Source organism: Strongylocentrotus purpuratus, unplaced genomic scaffold (genome assembly GCF_000002235.5).
Source record: "Strongylocentrotus purpuratus isolate Spur 01 unplaced genomic scaffold, Spur_5.0 spur5_scaffold_14, whole genome shotgun sequence".
Taxonomy (NCBI): domain Eukaryota; kingdom Metazoa; phylum Echinodermata; class Echinoidea; order Camarodonta; family Strongylocentrotidae; genus Strongylocentrotus; species Strongylocentrotus purpuratus.
Window position 1 is genome coordinate 36,763,218 of NW_022145599.1, and position 18,762 is coordinate 36,781,979.

At 38.4% G+C, this 18,762-nt stretch overlaps 1 protein-coding gene across 1 annotated transcript; it reads left to right on the top strand.

Moving 5' to 3' along the window:
- The first annotated feature begins 645 nt into the window (after positions 1-645).
- Positions 646-15,302, top strand: LOC586281. Its single transcript, XM_795292.5, has 4 exons — positions 646-1,555; positions 9,474-9,554; positions 11,283-11,426; positions 11,953-15,302. Exons 1-4 carry the CDS (start codon positions 1,300-1,302, stop codon positions 12,153-12,155), a joined length of 684 nt encoding a protein of 227 aa, XP_800385.2. The 5' UTR covers positions 646-1,299; the 3' UTR covers positions 12,156-15,302.
- Positions 15,303-18,762: the final 3,460 nt, after the last annotated feature.

Below are 18,762 nucleotides of genomic sequence, written 5' to 3' on the forward strand. Positions count from 1 at the left end.
GTGTCCCAAACCGCAAACAAGGACAACAGATCAGCGCGCCGAACAGGCGCGTACGCAGGATTTTTTCAAGGGGGGGGTTTTAACATTTATAAATCGGTCCGAAAATTTCGCAACGACTCAGCCAGCCGCTGAATAAGCGGGGGGGGGGGGGGGGGGGGGGGGGGGGGGGGGGGGGGGGGGGGGGGGGGGGGGGGGGGGGGGGGGGGGGGTAAGAGGACACATTTTTTTTTTTTTTTGGTCCCAAAAAAATCGCAACGACTCAGCCGACCGCTGAATAAGCGGGGGGGGGGGGGGGGGGGGGGGGGGGGGGGGGGGGGGGGGGGGGGGGGAGAGGACACTTTTTTTTTTTTTTTGGTCTCGAAATTGGAAAATTGACATTTTGCTCCGTTGGGGGGGGGTAAGGTCGCCTTTTTTAGGTCGCCGGGAATAATTTTTTTTTTTTTTTTTTTTTTTAATAATTTCAAAAAAAAAAAAAAAAAAAAAAAATCCAAAAGGGGGGGGGGGGGGTTTAGGTTTTAGGGGGGTTTACACACAAAAAATTTCCAAGGGGGGGGGGTTTAACGCCGTTCCTGCGGGACGTTCACGGGAACGGGTAAGAACAACCCCCCCCCCCCCCCTTCCGTCCCGCGCCTGCGCCTGGCGCCGAATATATCAAAATCTGGGCCAACATTTTCCCAGCGAGTTATATATTGTTATGTGGTTATGTAGCCCTATGTCTGCATGTGAGGACTTTTCATTCACCAGCATACTCAAAATTATGTTCATTCCGATGTCTATATGAACCAGATAGAGACTCTATTTGGAAGAACAGAGGCGAATAACTGGGGTGGAAGGTAACTCGTGCGCCGCATGATATCTCTTTGCACGTGTGTCATTACACACTCACGGCGTGTGCCTGCCTGGCCGAGAAATGCAAATGAAATGAGGATTACGCGGGAGACAAGAGAGAGAAAAATGTGAGAGGGGAAAAAAGCGACCCATCGAGTTTGTGAGAGAGTCACTGGGGCGTGCCGCGGACCTCCAAATCTGTTCGCTTCGGCTTGGAAAGACCGTGGAAACTTTGTCTTCTCATCTCGTCGCCTGCTCGCTCAATGTGTTTTGCTTGCTTCATTGGTAGCTTCTAAACCCATAAGCTGTCATATTGCCTTCAGGTTCGCACGCTGTTCGTGTGTCTGACCAGTCTAAACTATACAGATGAAGATGACTGTATATATCTTTCGAATTAACTTGAGATAACTGCAATACTCGTGGAAGAATACATGATTTAGTTCGTCGGACGATTCAACATCATTATACATCATGGCATTGGGGTGCGCAGCAGGGTCTCATATATCAAGATCACAACTCATTGTATGTATTATCGGATTTGTGGGATTTACTTTGCTTGCCCTTGGAGCTGTATCGGACTATTGGGTCACTTACGGGATTACTTCTGCCGTGTCTGCGGGGAGCAGCAATGGGTCTTCTCCTCCACCTCAGGCAGCCCTACTTCACCGGGAAGGCCTCTGGAGAAGCTGTCTCCAATACATCGCTAACAATTCAACTTCTGTAACAGGTAGGGGGTCCATCGCTCTGTTTCTTTATAAATGAATACAGTTCATGCATGTCAGTGTTTTGTGTGTGTGATAAGTAGCCCCCACGCAAATGCAAGGTGCTATTTTGAGGTAAAGTTGAATATGAGCGGGACTGATTCATTGTGCTAGTATGTGGGTTCAAAGTCTATCATTTCAAAAGAGAGTCATCGTACTCATAGAACATGTGCTCGCAATATGGAGTATTATATAGTTCATGTTGTATTTAGTGCATATGTAATGTATCAGCAGTGCAGTGGACGTGTGGCGTCTGTCGCATGGTCACACTTGTATCATCAGGATAATGCATGAGTGCCAAAATACTGCCAATTAATTAATTATTATGTTTTAAAACATCCAAATACACGAAGATTTAAATATATTTATGTAATATTTTCATTTGAATACCTTGTTTAGCCATATTATACCTTTACTCAAGATTCCGGAAGAATGCTGTGTTCTCAGCATGCAGTCAGGCTTACAGTGCCCATTCCTGTATTCATCCCCATAGTTAGGTCCTGTTGATTTCTGAATTCAGCCTTTGTAATTACTCTGTACCTGAAATAGCGCTTGTTTGCTCGTGGACCCCTTCCCCTGCTATCCTTGGCTAATCACTTGACAAACAGACTTTGCGATCTCAATAATAATATTGCCAACCTAACAATGCAGTGACAATCATGTCTCCAGGCCCAAACAGAGCTAATTGAATAGATACTAAATAAAAGCACTGTGATGGAAGTGGGAAGGGGATAGATGTTATGAAAGACAGATCAAGATATCTGATATATCATGAAGACGAAGATAACCATGATTATGAAGTGATAGAGAACTATCTCTACGACTTGTTCATGATCGCCCAGCTAGTATATATATGCCATTCAATCAGTCATTTCAATGCGAAACATAAAATTGCAGATTTGCAGACCCTATTAAAGTAGATCTATATTTTCAAACTTCTACGGATATAAAAGGTAGTAACAGTTCAGTCTCCCGTTACCGGCGTTACAGCTGCAGTGGGGAATAAATTTCTGATCAAATTGCAAGAAGAATACACAGTGGAAGTGTTGCATTGTTTGTGGTCTGCAAAGATAATAATAACGACTGTTTTTCACTTGCTTCAGGTGATACAGGTAAGTTCTGTAATTATCTGCTGCGAACGGGTTGAGATTTCATAAAGAATGTGTCACTGTTTTATGATAAATTACACGTATACAGTGCATACAGTCTAAGTCTAAACAGGTCACACCTCCCTGGTCTAAGAGATAATTTGTGTAAAGAATGCATACATTAAAGTGTTGAAATAACAAATATTGGAACAAATTTTCTAGGAACAAACTGCAAAATATGATTTCAAACTGCAAGCTCAGCTAGCTCAGAGCTGTAAAAGGAGGTTGTTTACTTCAGGATGTTGAATTTTATTACCTCCAATGTTAATAACGCGTCGAATAAACAAACTCAGAAATATGATATCGAGCGATTCTCTATTTTTCGGACAATTCTTTTGACGTCTATTGGAGCGTTGATAACACGGGAAATCACCAATTGATGCGGGAAATATTAGGTCTCTCTCTCTCTCTCTCTCTCTCTCTCTCTCTCTCTCTCTCTCTCTCTCTCTCTCTCTCTCTCTCTCTCTCTCTCTCTCCCCGTCATATCATCCTCGTACAGTGTAAGCGATATATGCTTTTTATACAGAAAAAATGTACATACAGCGTTTGTTTGTTTGCAAGATTTGGTAATGGGTCAGTAGGCCATGTACATGTAGATCTACATTGTACAGAAATATACCCGATAATATTTACAAAAGACCTGTTTGAATGCAACTTTAGTGACTTGATTTTGATTGATATTCATTTCCCTCAAAGTTTCTCCCCTTTTTTCGTTACAATATCGCTTTGTTTTGGTGGTAAAATCATAGACGATCATATGTAATTTGGCTGATGGGACGTTTTCTTACACTGACTGTTCATAACCACATTTCAATGTATAATTTCTTGGTAATGTATACGTGTTGCGCAAAGCAGGCAAGACACTGCAAAGTTGTGACACATTTAAAATAGTAACAAATACAATCTGGAATGTGTTTATACAAAGCGTGTATGGTTACTTAAAGGGAGCGGATCGCCAGTTTCCATGTGCAGAAGGCCATAATTCGCTGACACCAGACTTGGTGGAAACACCATTAATGGGGGTACAAATTTGCACACAGCAAACCCATAGTCCAGTCAAGAATTACCCCTATTCTCTCGGAGAGCTCGAGAGTCTTCGGGCAAATCAAAGCATTACATAAGGTCCAATGGTCATAAAACTCAAGGCTAACCCTGGTGATTGACAACACCTGTTATTGGGTAAACACCCGAACGGTGTCGAATTCCCCATGAGAGCCGACTACTCGGATGCTGTTCATGAACGTGTATTACAGAAAAGGGCTTTTAGAAATCGAGATGGTTTAAATGCATCGAACGTTGAATTCATGGATCATTCTGAGAATCAGACAGGAGATAATGTGATGAATCAATGCACGACAATGAACTACTTATATTCAATTTCATTGGTACAGTACATGTATCATCATCGGACGGGCTGATAGAAGGCTGGATGTACCTGACGTCATATTTCGCAGAATTTCTTGATTAAATTTCTCACAGATAATCGAATTCAAGGATAGACTATTAATTTTGTCCCTGCCTGTACTTGATGTACATAATATACATGAGACCTTTTTTTGGAATCCTCCGACGACCACGATTCAGGCGATGCTCAGTCGCTTTATATGATAGCTTCCTTCTCTCCTCTTATTTTTTTAAAATTTTGTTTAGTTTTGTTTGATTGCCAATTCATGATACAAGATTGATTTGACCCCCCCCCCCCTCCCCCTCGGTCATCTGTTCGTGCATATCAAAGTTCCAAACAGTATCAACTTTGAATCTGTTAATTTGAGGTTTGACTTTTTCACAAATTGAAAATTAAAAGAACCGCACATTATTTTCATAATCACTTTCAAATTTTGTAATATTCGGTGATTCCCCGTATAAAAATTATGTAGCATTGTGTGTTAGCTTATTTCTTTTCGTCATCGAAGTCAGAGAAATGGGTTGACACACGGACACGGTACTACATGTACATATAATGGCAATGGATCAGGTTTGCAAATGCAATGATAATCTTTCTCATTATGTAATAATGCGCTCGTACACGTAATGAGAACCCAGCTGTGTTGATTCCACGATAAATGTTTGAGATAACACAACAATAAAGCATGATTATCATGCCTAAACGACCTAGAACTGGATTATAAATGGGAATATACTATGTACATTGTACACTGTAGAATGTGGAAAGAATCAATACCTTCATTTCTTCTCTGACTGAATATCAGCATAACATGTACATGTACATGTATGTCTTAGATATTTGCTTCACCATAGCAACACTAAAACAGAGAGAAAAAAACTGAATACCCTTGTATATTATGTTATTACCCCTCTTACGTGGGAATCCCCGACGAGGAGATGGGTGATGATGGAGCAGGCGGAGAGAAGAAGAGGATGAGAAGGGTAAGGTGAAGGGTAAGGTGGAGGGAAGGAAGAGGAGGCGAGGGACGGGAAAAGGATGGGAATTGGGAATGGGAGAGAAAAAGGGTCCAGGGAAGGAAGAAGAAGAGGATGGAGGAGGAAGCAGGTTGAGGCGGGAGAAGGAAGAGAAGGGACAAGAAGGAGGAGGGAGAAGGGAGAAGGAGGAGGAGGAGGGAATGAGAGACAAGGAGGAGGAGGGAGAAGGAGGAGGGAATGAGAGACAAGGAGGAGGAGGAGGAGAAGAAGAAGTAGGAGGGAGAAGGAGGAGGGAGAAGGAGGAGGGAGAAGGAGGAGGGAGAAGGAGGAGGGAGAAGGAGGAGGAGGGAGAAGAAGTAGGAGGGAGAAGGAGGAGGGAGAAGGAGGAGAGAATGAGAGACAAGGAGGAGGAGAAGGAGGAGGAGAAGGAGGAGGAGGAGGGAGAAGAAGTAGGAGGGAGAAGGAGGAGGGAATGAGAGACAAGGAGGAGGAGAAGGAGGAGGAGGGAGAAGAAGTAGGAGGGAGAAGGAGGAGGGAATGAGAGACAAGGAGGAGGAGAAGGAGGAGGAGAAGGAGGAGGAGGGAGAAGAAGTAGGAGGGAGAAGGAGGAGGGAGAAGGAGGAGAGAATGAGAGATGAGGAGAAGGAGGAGGAGGAGAAGGAGGAGGGACAAGGAAGAGGATTGAGGAAGAGGAGGGTAGAGGCGGGAGAAGGAGGAGGAGGGGGTATAGGATGTACATACATTGTGTAAAATGTACACTATACGAAAGCGAAATACAATGTAGCTCCATGAAACTTTGTGAGCAGTTAGTATTTTAAAGCCACTGTTTCAAGTTTTGGTACTTCTATAATATCATTACATAATAATGGATATTATTATGCACAATGCTTGGTACATTGTCGACGGACATTGTTGTGAGTATTGCTAGAAGTGCAATCTACAAGTACATGTAGATTAATCATTTTTTCTAACATTCTTAATTTTTTAGTAACGAATAAAGTAACTCCCTTTTTAAACGAGACCCCTTGGCAATACACATCAGCGTTATTGATATTAATTGTTCTGTTATAATAACCCTCAGGGTTCAGACCAAGCAGGCATTTTATAATTGATCAAAAACGATTCGGGCAATCGAAGTGTTATAAAAACTCGGGAGCGTCGAATCAAATATGCCTAAGCGATGATGGAAGTAATTGTTATCCTGCACAAAATAATAGTTTTTCTCTTCAGAGTTTATAAGGACAAGGTATAGATTGTTCTTATCGGGTGCTTATCATTGGGGCAAGTGTGGTAATGTGAAGGAAGATGATAATTACAATGTACATGTACATGTATGGTCGGCACTTTACCTACTTCAAATTAAATGAAATTGGAACAATTTACAGTCTTAAAATGTAGTAACATCCCATATTGCTGTCATAACGTACAGTGTGTACGTCATAATCTTCTTCTTCTTCTTCTCCTTCTCCTCCTTCTCCTCCTCCTTCTTCTTCTTCTTCTTCTTCTTCTTCTTCTTCTCCTCCTCCTACTTCTTTTTCTTCTTCTCCTCCTCCTCCTCCTCCTCCTCCTCCTCCTTCTCCTTCTTTTCTTCTTTTTCTTCTTCTTCTTCTTCTTCTTCTTCTTCTTCTTCTTCTTCTTCTTCTTCTTCTTATTATTATTATTATCATTATTATTAGGATGTTTATTATTGTTTTTGTTGTTGTTATTATAATTATTATCATATTTATTATAATTATCATATTTATTATAATTATTATCATTACTATTGTTATGATTGTTGTTATTCCTTTTATCATCGTAATTGTCATTATTATTATTTTCATTATTATGATTCTTATGATTCGCTCCCTCTATCATGAAACATAAAACCATTTAACCATGCACTGTAAAGTGACAATCTAACGTGATTGATGCGATTGAATAGATGAGGGAGGAGAGCATATACTTCTAAAGACAATGAGTGTATTCATGTTGAACATTGAACAGACCATATAATGTTGAAGTCCTTTTTTTATCATTTATCATTGAAACGGCAACATCTGCGCGCCTTTTATGATGAGAGGGCTCTAGGCTTCAAAACGCTTTGTATAAGATGGCTCGCGTTGCGCGCGTCATAAAAAGTGATTGTGATGATGTCAATATCAAATTGCTCGTGTCTCGCTCCCTGGAGCTTAGGGAATGAACGAGGAGGAGAAACAAAGAAACGTCTCACTGAGATCAATTAAGAAGATTAATGAGTGTCACGGCTATACGGTTTTATGTCTGCTAGTCCCGAGTGGCTTCATTTATTGTGCTGTCGCCTGTTGTCGAGTGACAGGCGTGGCAAGAACATTATTTTAAAAGGGAAGGGGGTGGACCAGATGAATAACGGACATGTTTGCCAAGGAAATGAAATAAGTGAAAGATAAAAAGACTGGTTCTTTCAATTTGAAATACAATGTATTTCGAAAATTGTAAGGGTAAAGGGGGGGGGGTGAGGAAGCTCTTAACAAATCTTTGAGGATGCAAATACATGTAGCAATTATAGATGTATTTTTCGTCGAAAATTGTGTGTGTATGTGATAGCGGCCCTATACACACACCCCCTGAATCGCCGCCCCTATATATAGCCCCCGCTCTGCAAAGTCTAGCCTGTACGTAGGCCAACTACAGTATGAAATCCTTTTTCAGCTTTTACACTACTCTTTATTTTGTAGTTACTGTAGTTGGGTAAGTGACGGGAAATAAAAACAAGGGTCTAGCAATAAATTTTCACATTAATCATAACGATAATCAAAACCTTTTCATCACGATCTCATCTCTCTAGTGTACACGTTGAAACCTCCACTCCGTTGACACTTTTAACGATGTCACAAACAGACACGAAGTCATTACATGTACATGATAAAGAATGAAGAAGAGGAGAATAGAGAACTACTTCACTGCAGTTCTGTTCACGTGCATGTAATTCTTGTATCTCTACTCTGGAGCTATATTATATTGCGGGAGAGTTAACGGTTAAATGCAGTGCAGGGTATTAAAGGGATTAATTGGGTATGAGCCGGTCAACAATCTACTTAGCATCGTAAATTGAGCGTAACTAGGTGTTCTCTAATATCATGATGATTCATCCGATTAAAGAAATAAATCCGTTTGATATCAAACTCATTTACCTCCCTTTCATTTTCTCACGATGATTTCGCTGGGTGCTGGATTCTCACGAAGATTAATAGAATCTAGTCATTATCGCATAGTTTGTGATAATTATATTACTGTTAGTTGTAGATACTGTAGTCTTGCACATGGGATTTGTTTTAATGCCATTTTGTCTTGAATTTAACTGTTGAAACGAAATGAATAATTTCATAGTCAACAACCAGATTGACTTTGTAAAGTCGTATTCGTGTCATTTTGAGGAATTTTTTTGAAGAATATTAATTAAATTAAATTTATATATCATTCCTATAATGGCTTGTACAACCACAAGGCTTACCTGACCTAGCACGTTACAATCTGATTGACTTAAAATAGTATGAACTTGCCTGAATGACAAATGACCTGGTTGTTAAAATGCGGTCTCTTTGTCTCCTTTGTTTCTCATTCTCTGAATCTCTGTCTATTATTCTTTCACTCATAATGTGTCTCCTATTCTCTGTCTTACTTTCTCTATCTCTCATTCTCTATCCCTCATTATCCGTGTCTCTCTCTCTATAGCTCTCTTTCTCACTTTCTCTCTCTCTCTCTCTCTCTCTCTCTCTCTCTCCCTCATTCTCTATCCCTCATTATCCGTGTCTCTCTCTATATAGCTCTCTTTCTCACTTTCTCTCTCTCTCTCTCCCTCATTCTCTGTCCCTCATTCTCTGTCTCTCATTCTCTGTCTTTAATTCTGTCTTCCATTCTCGTCATCAAAACACATTGTGCAAACGCCACGCTTCTCCGGCCCCTCGATCAATTCCCCTCGTATCAAATACTCATTGTCATGCCCACTCCTCGAATGCTTGAATAAGTTAGTGACTGCATGTTGTAAAGCAGTAACACCCAGCATTCAGTTCATGGGATCCCGTATTTGAAAACTTCAAATATACGTATATGTAATTCGTTTTCAAAGTGAAGTGTTGGATGTATTTGACGATTTTTATTAACTTATCTGTAGCTACAGACCTGTGTATCTTCTTTTTTTTTAGCCTGATCAGTTATATTTTAAACTTGAACCAATTCATTCCATTCATCCTCACCGAAAGGAAGACAGAGTTAGAGTACAGAATAAAGTAATGTACATGTAATTTGAAGTAGTGTTTGGTATACCAACATACTGATGTACATGTATACCTAAAAGTATTCACCAATTCCAATTCTCCTTGTTCTATTTTTACAGGACACATGTGTTTCTTCGGTCTTTCTGCACCTGACTCGCTCTCCATGTCACAAGGCCTCAACTCACAGACAAGATATGAAGGTTTGTAATTTGTAATGACTGTGAATTCATTCATTGACTACAAAATCATGATACCATCGATAAATTTATTCAGTTTTATTTACATTTCTGTTGATATACTCAATTGTTATTTTGACGAAATCATTTTAATTTTGCAGCAATGGTAGATTATAGGATTTTATTAGATGATTATCACAACAAACCCTTTAGTGTAACCATACATGTAAGGGGTGATGCACCCATTCCGTTCTTCATGGTGTCACTCAGTATCAGGAGTGTACGTGCCATGATCGTACAGCAGTCCTTCCCTCGTAAGTCGTTAATAACAAACAGTTAGGTTTATTTTGCCAACTAATTAGTAGTACAGTGCATATAAGCTGACGATAGCCTGACTCACAAAGCTTCCCCATGTTCCTCTCGCAAACCCTCATCTCTGTGAATTCTCCACCACTCTGACAAACATTGTCATAATATGTTATGACATCCAGCTTATTATCTCCCCTAACTCCATTCCCATTCAGATATTACCGTTAGATGGCTGTGTGATACACGAACTGGAGGTTCTAATTAGTTTCATATATTGATGATAACGAGTTGTGATTGTCTCGGAATCGGGATGCCAATTAAATTCGTTCGCATGCTAATGATATGAAATGAAACGTTGAATGGCCTGGCCACTTGTAGTCTACTGTACCATGGCTCTCTTATCTAGGTATTTTTGTGTGCTAATCTCATTTAAGTCGTAGTTGGTTATTTTTTTTCGAAAGCAAAGTACATACATGAACATTCACAAAAATAGTATTTCATTTAATATGTGGCAAATCAATAGATCTTTTTATGAATTTCGAAGAGAATACATGTACAAAAAGTTTGGTTAACTTTTCAAGCTGATAAGTGAAATAAAATGGTATGATAATAGGCACAAACAAATAGCCTTTGGAACATGTCTCGTCGTCCCAATATACCTCCAGTAAAATTGGAACGATCTACATCGGATGACTGACATTTTTTCAAGATATATTAAATGCTCTTAAAGCTAATTTATATCGAAAATCGAAACTAATCGATCATCGATTCATTCAAAGGACTACATTAATTTTCTACTATTATTATTATAACTAGCAATTCATTCATATGAACTATTCAGCCGAGAGATCAGTCAGTACATCGTCCTATCTGAACTTATGACGTCATTATGACGTCCATTGACCGTCTCTGAACAATATTTTGATAAATGTTTTTAGTAACTGATTTATTCATGTGTTATGATATATGCTTATGTTTAATTCGTCCGAACCCATCTGAACCAGAAATATTTGAAAGATAGAATCATGAATGTATGGCCGAATTGGAGAATACAGTTATTAAGAGATATGCGAGCAATGACATGGAATGGAAACATTATAATCATGGTCACATAGTATGTAACGATAAATGGTGATTCTAAATGAATCAACATGCTCACAATGATAAATTTTCTTAAAATAAATGACCCCTGATGATTCTCATGGAAAGATATTGCTCTGCATAATATAGTTCAGTGCTTAAATCTAGTTTCATGCCCAAAGTGATAGAGCTGTACTGGAGCTAGGTTTGTTTCCTCTTAAAATGAAGGAGAACAACATCAAATTGTCAATTGATTTCAAATTCATTTTATACCTGACCATGCTGAGATTGTAATTATCAAGTTTATCGTGAAATGTTTTCAGAGTAATTTACCTCAATTCACCTTTCTATTTGTATTTTTAGTGAGTTTTCTGATTGCTACATGGGTGCTGTATGGCTTGGGTGTGGTCCTGTCGTTAATTGCTGTTGTCATGGCAATAGCTGCTTTGAGACACAAGAAGAATCAGACGCTCCTGCGAGGTGTGTCGGCCGTGTTTATCTTAGCAGGTGAGTCATCCCTAAAGACATAACTCGTTTTCCGACACAAAGGATACAAGTAGACAAAATATTATGGATGTTAACATTCCTCCTCCAAAATGTGACTTTCTGAATTTTGAATAAATGCGTTACTTTTCTTGGTTAGTCTGCTGTCAATTACGAAGTGGACAAAGATCTTAAAAGATCCGTTACAACTTACAAGACAGACTTATCATTACAATTTACAGTGAGGACGACGGCTTGACTAGTATACTGTTATGTGAATTGGACGTTATCAATTGTGTACAATACTTTCCGAGAAAAGATTATTTTTTAAAGATAAACAAATAACAATGAAACTCGAAATATTCTCTATCCTACGGGCTAAATTCGATAAAAGATTTGATTTCACAGTAATATCATTTTATAAAGTTTCTATGACACATAATTTACAAACATAAGGTAACATAAGTTATATTTTTGAAAGAGAATTCTGAGACTACACTTGTTATTTCTCATGGATATAACAGTTCGTATTTATTTCTTTTTTGTACAGCTTTGCTTGCGTTCTTGGGCTTGGTGATCTACGCGGTGCGGACATCAAAGTTTCCTAATCAATGGCCGAACGGGGATTCTCCATACTCCTCCTCATCTCTTGCCTGGGCCTATGGTATCTCATGGGTGGGGTTACTCCTCTGCTTCATCGCTGGGGTGGGGCATCTCTGGGTCATGAGGCGATATGAAGACAGTATGATTTGAAACCATCACCCTTGAAGGATCGAACTCCAAAGACTTATCCAATATTCTGGATGGTTGATCATTATACCAGAGTTATAGACGTTATGTATTAAGCTTGTACAAAACAAAAACATTCCCCAGTGCCATGGTATTCATATTGGACCAAAACAACCCGCTGAAGGTTATAATGTTGGTTAGAGACATGTTGACTGCATCTTTAAATCCGAATGGTGTTTGCTGCACACACTCTAGTCTGTATGGATTATTTATGAACCAATGCAGTATGGAGGGCCGATTGTGGCATAATGCTGCATGGCCTTTGAGTCGGGGCCACGAGGTTGTCTCTGGCTCTCGAGTATTATGATGGAACTTTTCCTATAGAACAAGATCCTGTGAAATAAAATAAAGATGAATGAAGGCGGAAATTCATCTAATGTACTATATGTTAAGGAAGTCTAAGATCTACATTTAAGATCCGATTTTACTCTGCATATGCCGCAAATAAGAATCGTGTAAAATGTGTCTATTTGCATTCATGTTCTTACCTAATGCATTTCAAAATAGGTGATATTTTTAAAGCTTTTGTTTTAAACTTGCATGCGATAATATGGATTATTTTCATTTGCATTAAAAAGGCGATTGAGCTGCTATGCTGTTCCAGTTATACAGGACAATGATGATATAGAAGTGTAATAGGCATTCAGTCATTATATCACAAGTCACAATACTGAAAGGAAAAATTGTCGTAATCTCGCTCAAGGAGTATTTTATTGAAGGCTTGCGCATATTGAGCACTATATCAGAAAACTGCTTTATTATACCGACAAATTTAGACCAGCTGCTAGTGTTGCAAAAAAATGAGAGGCAGATTCTGCTCTGCTAAAATATTAAGTGGAGGTTAAATTTCTTATTATTTCATCTACATAGATATAAGATGAAATCACACAAAAATGATGTCTTCCTTAACGTTTACAAATGATAAAAAATAATAGAACATCCAGAGCAGGCCCGTTATTGAACATAAGGTATTAATGACGTTATGACCTTTACTGTGTATTTATTGGGAAGTAAAAAAGAAGAATGTTAAATTTAAAAGACGCTTGTATGAGGTATTGCAGAGACAGAAGGTAATTCAATATTTTGATGTGTCATTTCATAGTTTCAGACGGTGAATTCCTATTGCATAACACGATAAAGCCCTTTTTCAGTTTCTGGTTAGTTAAAATTATGATTTGTGGCTCATGCTGCTCATAAGACGCCTTTGTACAAAAAATAAACGCTTTTGTAGAAGCTTGTTTTTAGTTATATGCAAAGATTTTTTAAATATCATTACAAAATGTATGGTTTCGTTGGAATCAGTTTCGTGAAACTGCATTGTATTAAGATATGCAAACCATCAACTTATAACTTCTTACCGTACTCTGAAACCTAAGTTTTCTTTCATCACGTGTGGGAATGTATACGACAGTAAAGTAAGCTTGCTTGTTTTTAGTATCAGAAGCACTCGTGTCTCTCTACAATACCATCTAAAGATAACCAATCATTATTGGTGTAAATATATGCCTACGTTTAATGGAAAAATATAATGTATTATACATCCAACAATTTTTCTAATTGTTTGTAAATCATGTAAATAAGATTTCTAACTCAAATTACTATGCTCTGCTTTTTCATAAAATGCTTTATATTGTATGATGTTTTTTTTGCTTTTGATAATATTTGTTTGTTTGGGAGTGTTTTATAAGCTTCTTCGATGTTGCCATATGTATCAAATCTCTATGTTTAGTCCAGTCCAGCAGTACTCCACTGTTGGCACGTAATGACATTTCATTCAGAAAATGTCCAATCTTAATAATGATTAGGGACCTTGATTGGAAGGGTGACGCTGCCGGGTGTGTCTTTTGATACCTAGTGAGATTCCCTTCTTTTGCAAGACAATTCTTAGCTTGAGTTACTTTCTCTTTTTGTTGTTGACCGTTTTATAAATAAACTTACATTTGTATGCCGACTATAAATCCTAACAGTTATACCTCCAATTTTAACCTTGATAAATGCAAGCCTTGATTTTTTATCTAATTATGATTTGCTTTTTTATTTTTTTAAAAACCTTGTATTCATTCTTACTACTTGCTATGAAAGCAAAAGTATTCACAACCCGAGAACTAATGCATTTGTTTTCCTTCACAAAATGAATTTGATACACATTGTGCCAGTTGTTTAGCAATGCTTGATGCAGTGTATGTAATGCATATCGACGTTAAAGAACAAATCATTTAGACCTTCAGTTTTCACAGCACATCATTATACTATTAGTAGTTTCATTTTTTTTAATGAAACAGAGCATGTGAAATCTGTACAAAAACAGGTGCAAAAAAATATATTTAAGACTATCTTGTTTTACCCAGTACTGAAACCATGTCCATTCATGCAAGACATTCCAATATTTTCTTATTGTGTCATGATAATTCTAAGCATAATTATTGTCGTATTGCTGCACACAGTGAATATGTGGTCACCTGTTGTCTTATCATCATTCCTGTCCGTGTCCAGACTGCATGCTCATATTAATCATACAGGACCATGAACTAGATTTCAACTCAAGTTCAACATTGATAATTCTGGTGGTAGCTATGACCAAATGAAATTGTATAGTTGTGAAGTACTGTGTATGAATCATGCGCAGCTTTTCATCATGATTATATTCGTTTGCAATATATTAAGTTTCTAATTTAGAATTAATCACGTTTCTGCAGTCTATTAGAAAGTATTTCCCAAATTGAGCTAGGAATTTTTATAATTGCATGTAGCTTTTTTAATAAAATATAATTGTTAAGAACCAATTTCATACATGCCCGATTCGGATGCATGAATTGCTTTTCCGTGACAGTAATTATAATACTAATGTATTTGTTTGGCGCATTTTACATTTCCATTTTCAAATGCGCTTTATAATAATGTTCTTAACAAAAAAAAGGGTGAGTTTTGACATAGTTTTTTAAAGGTATTGAGCGATTCCACATTCCACAGTCATTCAACAGTTAGAAAGCATAACATCATTGCATTTTGTTTGTTTTTCCTTTCTGTATATTATATTCGTCACCGAGAAGTCTGATCGTAACCATAAACGTGGCCAAAATGCACACAAGTCTTGTGTGGACGACAATAGCATTCTTGTAATGGTGTATAGCATTATTTGGAAATAAGTGATGAATTCTTCGGAATCAGTCAGTGCTGTTGAAAGTCTACATGTATTAATTATTGAATCAAATGAAGTTGAATAACAAAAATAATATAAGATAAGCGTGCTTTTGTAGTTTGTCCAATTTGTACTTTTTTGTAAATGTTATTTGAACACGATAACAACCATTTTCAAAAATTCAGCCTTCAGTTCCAATAGCCCTGAGTGTGTATCACCTATTGAACCTATAGGGAACGTGACAATAACGTATTATATGTAATCAGAATGTGATTTCTATGGGAAATACAATAAATTGAAATAAATGAAATCGCCCTTGAGTTGATTTTTGCGATTGTGTATTTTCCTAAATATTGACAACCACTTCACCGTTCTATACTGAGGAAAACGTTATTTTTTAAATATTTAAATGATACAAAATTATTTTAATCGACAATAGCAATCATAATGACTTTCAAAATGATTTTCTAACTGGAAAGACGAATTTGGTTGGATAAAAAATACTTTTAAGTGCCAAATACATTTGTCCAGGGAACAAGGTACATTTTCAGCTATTGCATGGATCAGTGTATGACTGTATTTCGACCACTTCGACGATTTCCTCTGACAAAAAAAAACACAAACTGCTCGACGTAAGAGCTCCCGTCATCCATTGTAAATTATGCACCGCTGTGTAAATGAAGGCAATTAATCACGAAGATGCATTTGCGACAAACCACGTTAGCTTGCATGCATCCAGGGGCCTATTAATGTTTGCTACCATTTTGGGATAGGTGCGTTCGCATTGGTCAATATTTAGACCTCTTTTATTGTTTCTCCTCGTCTCTTCTATTCTCTTCCTCCCCTTTGTCTCTCTCTCTCTCGCTCTCTCTCGCTCTCTTCCTGTCCTCCTTCCCTCTATCTCTTCCTAATTCTCTTACTCCTCGATCTTTCATCTTCATTCTCTTACTCTCCCTCTGGCACTCGTCCCTCTTCCTCCTCTCACTATCCATCTTCTTCTCCCCCTCTCCTCCCCTCTCACCCCCCTCTCACACCCCCCCCCCCCTCTCACCACCTCTCTCTCGCTCCCCCTCTATCTCCTTCTCGGCCATCCATCACTGCCCTTTTCCGTCTTCCATGCTATAATTTGTTTTACATATTAATGTTTTATCCCGCCCGCAAATACTTCCCTGTGGTATAAGGAAGCAGTATGTGACAAGTCATCCTGTTCAAAAGAAGCATTACCAACCAGTAATTTGTCCATTCTTACCGTTTTAAAATGGACCTTATACAAATGAATAGAGTTGATGTTTTGCACAAAATAATCTTATTGCAATATTTTTTTAAATAATTCTAGGTATATATTATTGTAGATTTGATTGATGTATCACGAATGACCTATGCATCCTTTTACCACATTCTTCTCTGTTCCTGACTCTCTCAACTCTCTCTCTCTCTCTCTCTCTCTCTCTCGTAATATGCCCCTACGTAAGTCAATTTATGCTGCCAGGTTACAACCGAGCCCGTTCCTGATAATTATTAACATCGAATGAAATCGATTCTGTCTCACAAGGACCCTCACACGGGAAGTCCTGCTGACAAAATACAAATATTCATCAATCTTGACAACGCCTATACAAATAAATTAGTTTGCAAAAGGCTTGTGTATCTAAATTTGTAATTTTTAGATCAAACTCGGAAGACGACTTAATTTTGTTTCCATGGTCAAATCAAAATAAACATGTACGTAACAGTATTTCATATAGTTGAGATTTGAGAAACAAATTGTGTGTTTGAAGCTATGGTTACTTTCTTTATAGTGATGTTAGGTGCGCCACTGCCCCCACTAACCCATGTACATGAGTGCGTATATTATGCAGATGATGTTTGTGCATGCTCATTTTGCTATGTTTGTATTCAATCTTACATAATCTTATTTGCTTTGGTGAAAGGTAAAACTCGTATAATTCTGATCATGTGGAATAAAATCAAAGCACCATTTCTACATTCTTCATGTTTATATCGTCAATATTATGTGTCGAGTTTATTTCAACTGAAGGCCTATAATGTTCTCAATGATTCTGAATCAAGATGCAAAAACCGAGAGTAGATTGGGAGATGCGATATAATTAGTGTGGAAAAAAGAAAGTGATTAATTACGAAATAATAAAATGCAATACACTTATTGCCGATAGTAGCAGAGGAGCATATAAATAATATTGATCGAGGAAATGGTATAGCGTTTCATAGAGTGATGATGATGCAATAGCGAGAGAATGGTGCAGCAGCAGTGGTGTAATGAGCAGAAACGTTTTGGGAGCCCCCCCCCCCCCCCCCCCCCCCCCACTCAGTGTTATTTAGGGTACGCGTATGCATGTTACCTCCTTTTGAAGACACCCCCTATGTCCGGTGTGTAAAGTCAATACGGGCCGGATTTTTGTGTACTACGAGCCGGACTTTGGTGCGTGAAAAGTACCCCTTTACCGGACATTTTGGGAACACGCATGCGGTCCCTCCGACCCCGGAGTGGGGAGGGGGTGCGGGCGGGTTTGGGAGGCAGAAAAAAAATTCGCAACACCACCAGGTGGCATCATGGGCAATTGTTTTTAGAGGGGGGTGCGAATATTGACGATAACGGTCAAGATATGGGCCTACAAACTACGTTATAACTCTGGCGTACTGTTTTTTGTCATGTTGATTATACATGAGGCTTTACATCTACCCACTATAACAAATTACTTTATTGCTTACATTAATGTTCTTCACACTACTGAGCAATGAGATGATAAGTTAATATCTCACCCATTATCCAGGGGTGGTGGAATGTCTTTCAAAGTGAGGGGGCGGCACCAACAAAAAGGGGCATTTTCTGGGAAAAGGGGCACCTACAAGGGGAAACCTCAAAGTGAAAATATGCCATTTTTAGACAGTGGTATATACCCAAAGGCACTTGTGAGAACGGAAAAGGGGCACTTATTAACGAAGTTAAAGGGGGCATATCTCAAATTTGAATAAGGGCTTTTGCCGGAAATGAAAAGGGGCACTTATACAAAATAAAAAGAGGCACTTGTCGAAATATAAGGGACACCTGACAGATTTGAAAAGAGGCAATTATTAGAGGTGAATGGGCATATATCAGACGGGTGGTAAGGGGCACTTCTTGTACCCGAAAAGGGGCACTCATCTGAGATGAATGGGGGCACTTGTCACAATAGAAAGGGGTTCTTATTATAAATGAAAGTTGGCACCTGTCGTAAGAAAAGGGGCACAAATGAGATTTTGATAGCGGTTATCAAATATGTAAATGTGGGGCACTCTAGGATTTTGTGCCTGACTATAAATTTTGGAATTTGTCATTTCCCCAAAAACGCATTTAAAGTATATTTTACACAATTTGTAAATCATTGGTATCGAATTTGAAATAAACCACTTTTTAATTTTAATTGAGGGGGG

Coding starts and splice junctions, on each gene's coding strand:
- LOC586281 (XM_795292.5), top strand. CDS start 1,300: ATGGCATTGGGGTGCGCAGCAGGGTCTCATATATCAAGATCACAACTC. Junction 9,555..11,282: donor CTCACAGACAAGATATGAAG/GTTTGTAATTTG, acceptor TTGTATTTTTAG/TGAGTTTTCTGATTGCTACA. Junction 11,427..11,952: donor GGCCGTGTTTATCTTAGCAG/GTGAGTCATCCC, acceptor TTTTTTGTACAG/CTTTGCTTGCGTTCTTGGGC.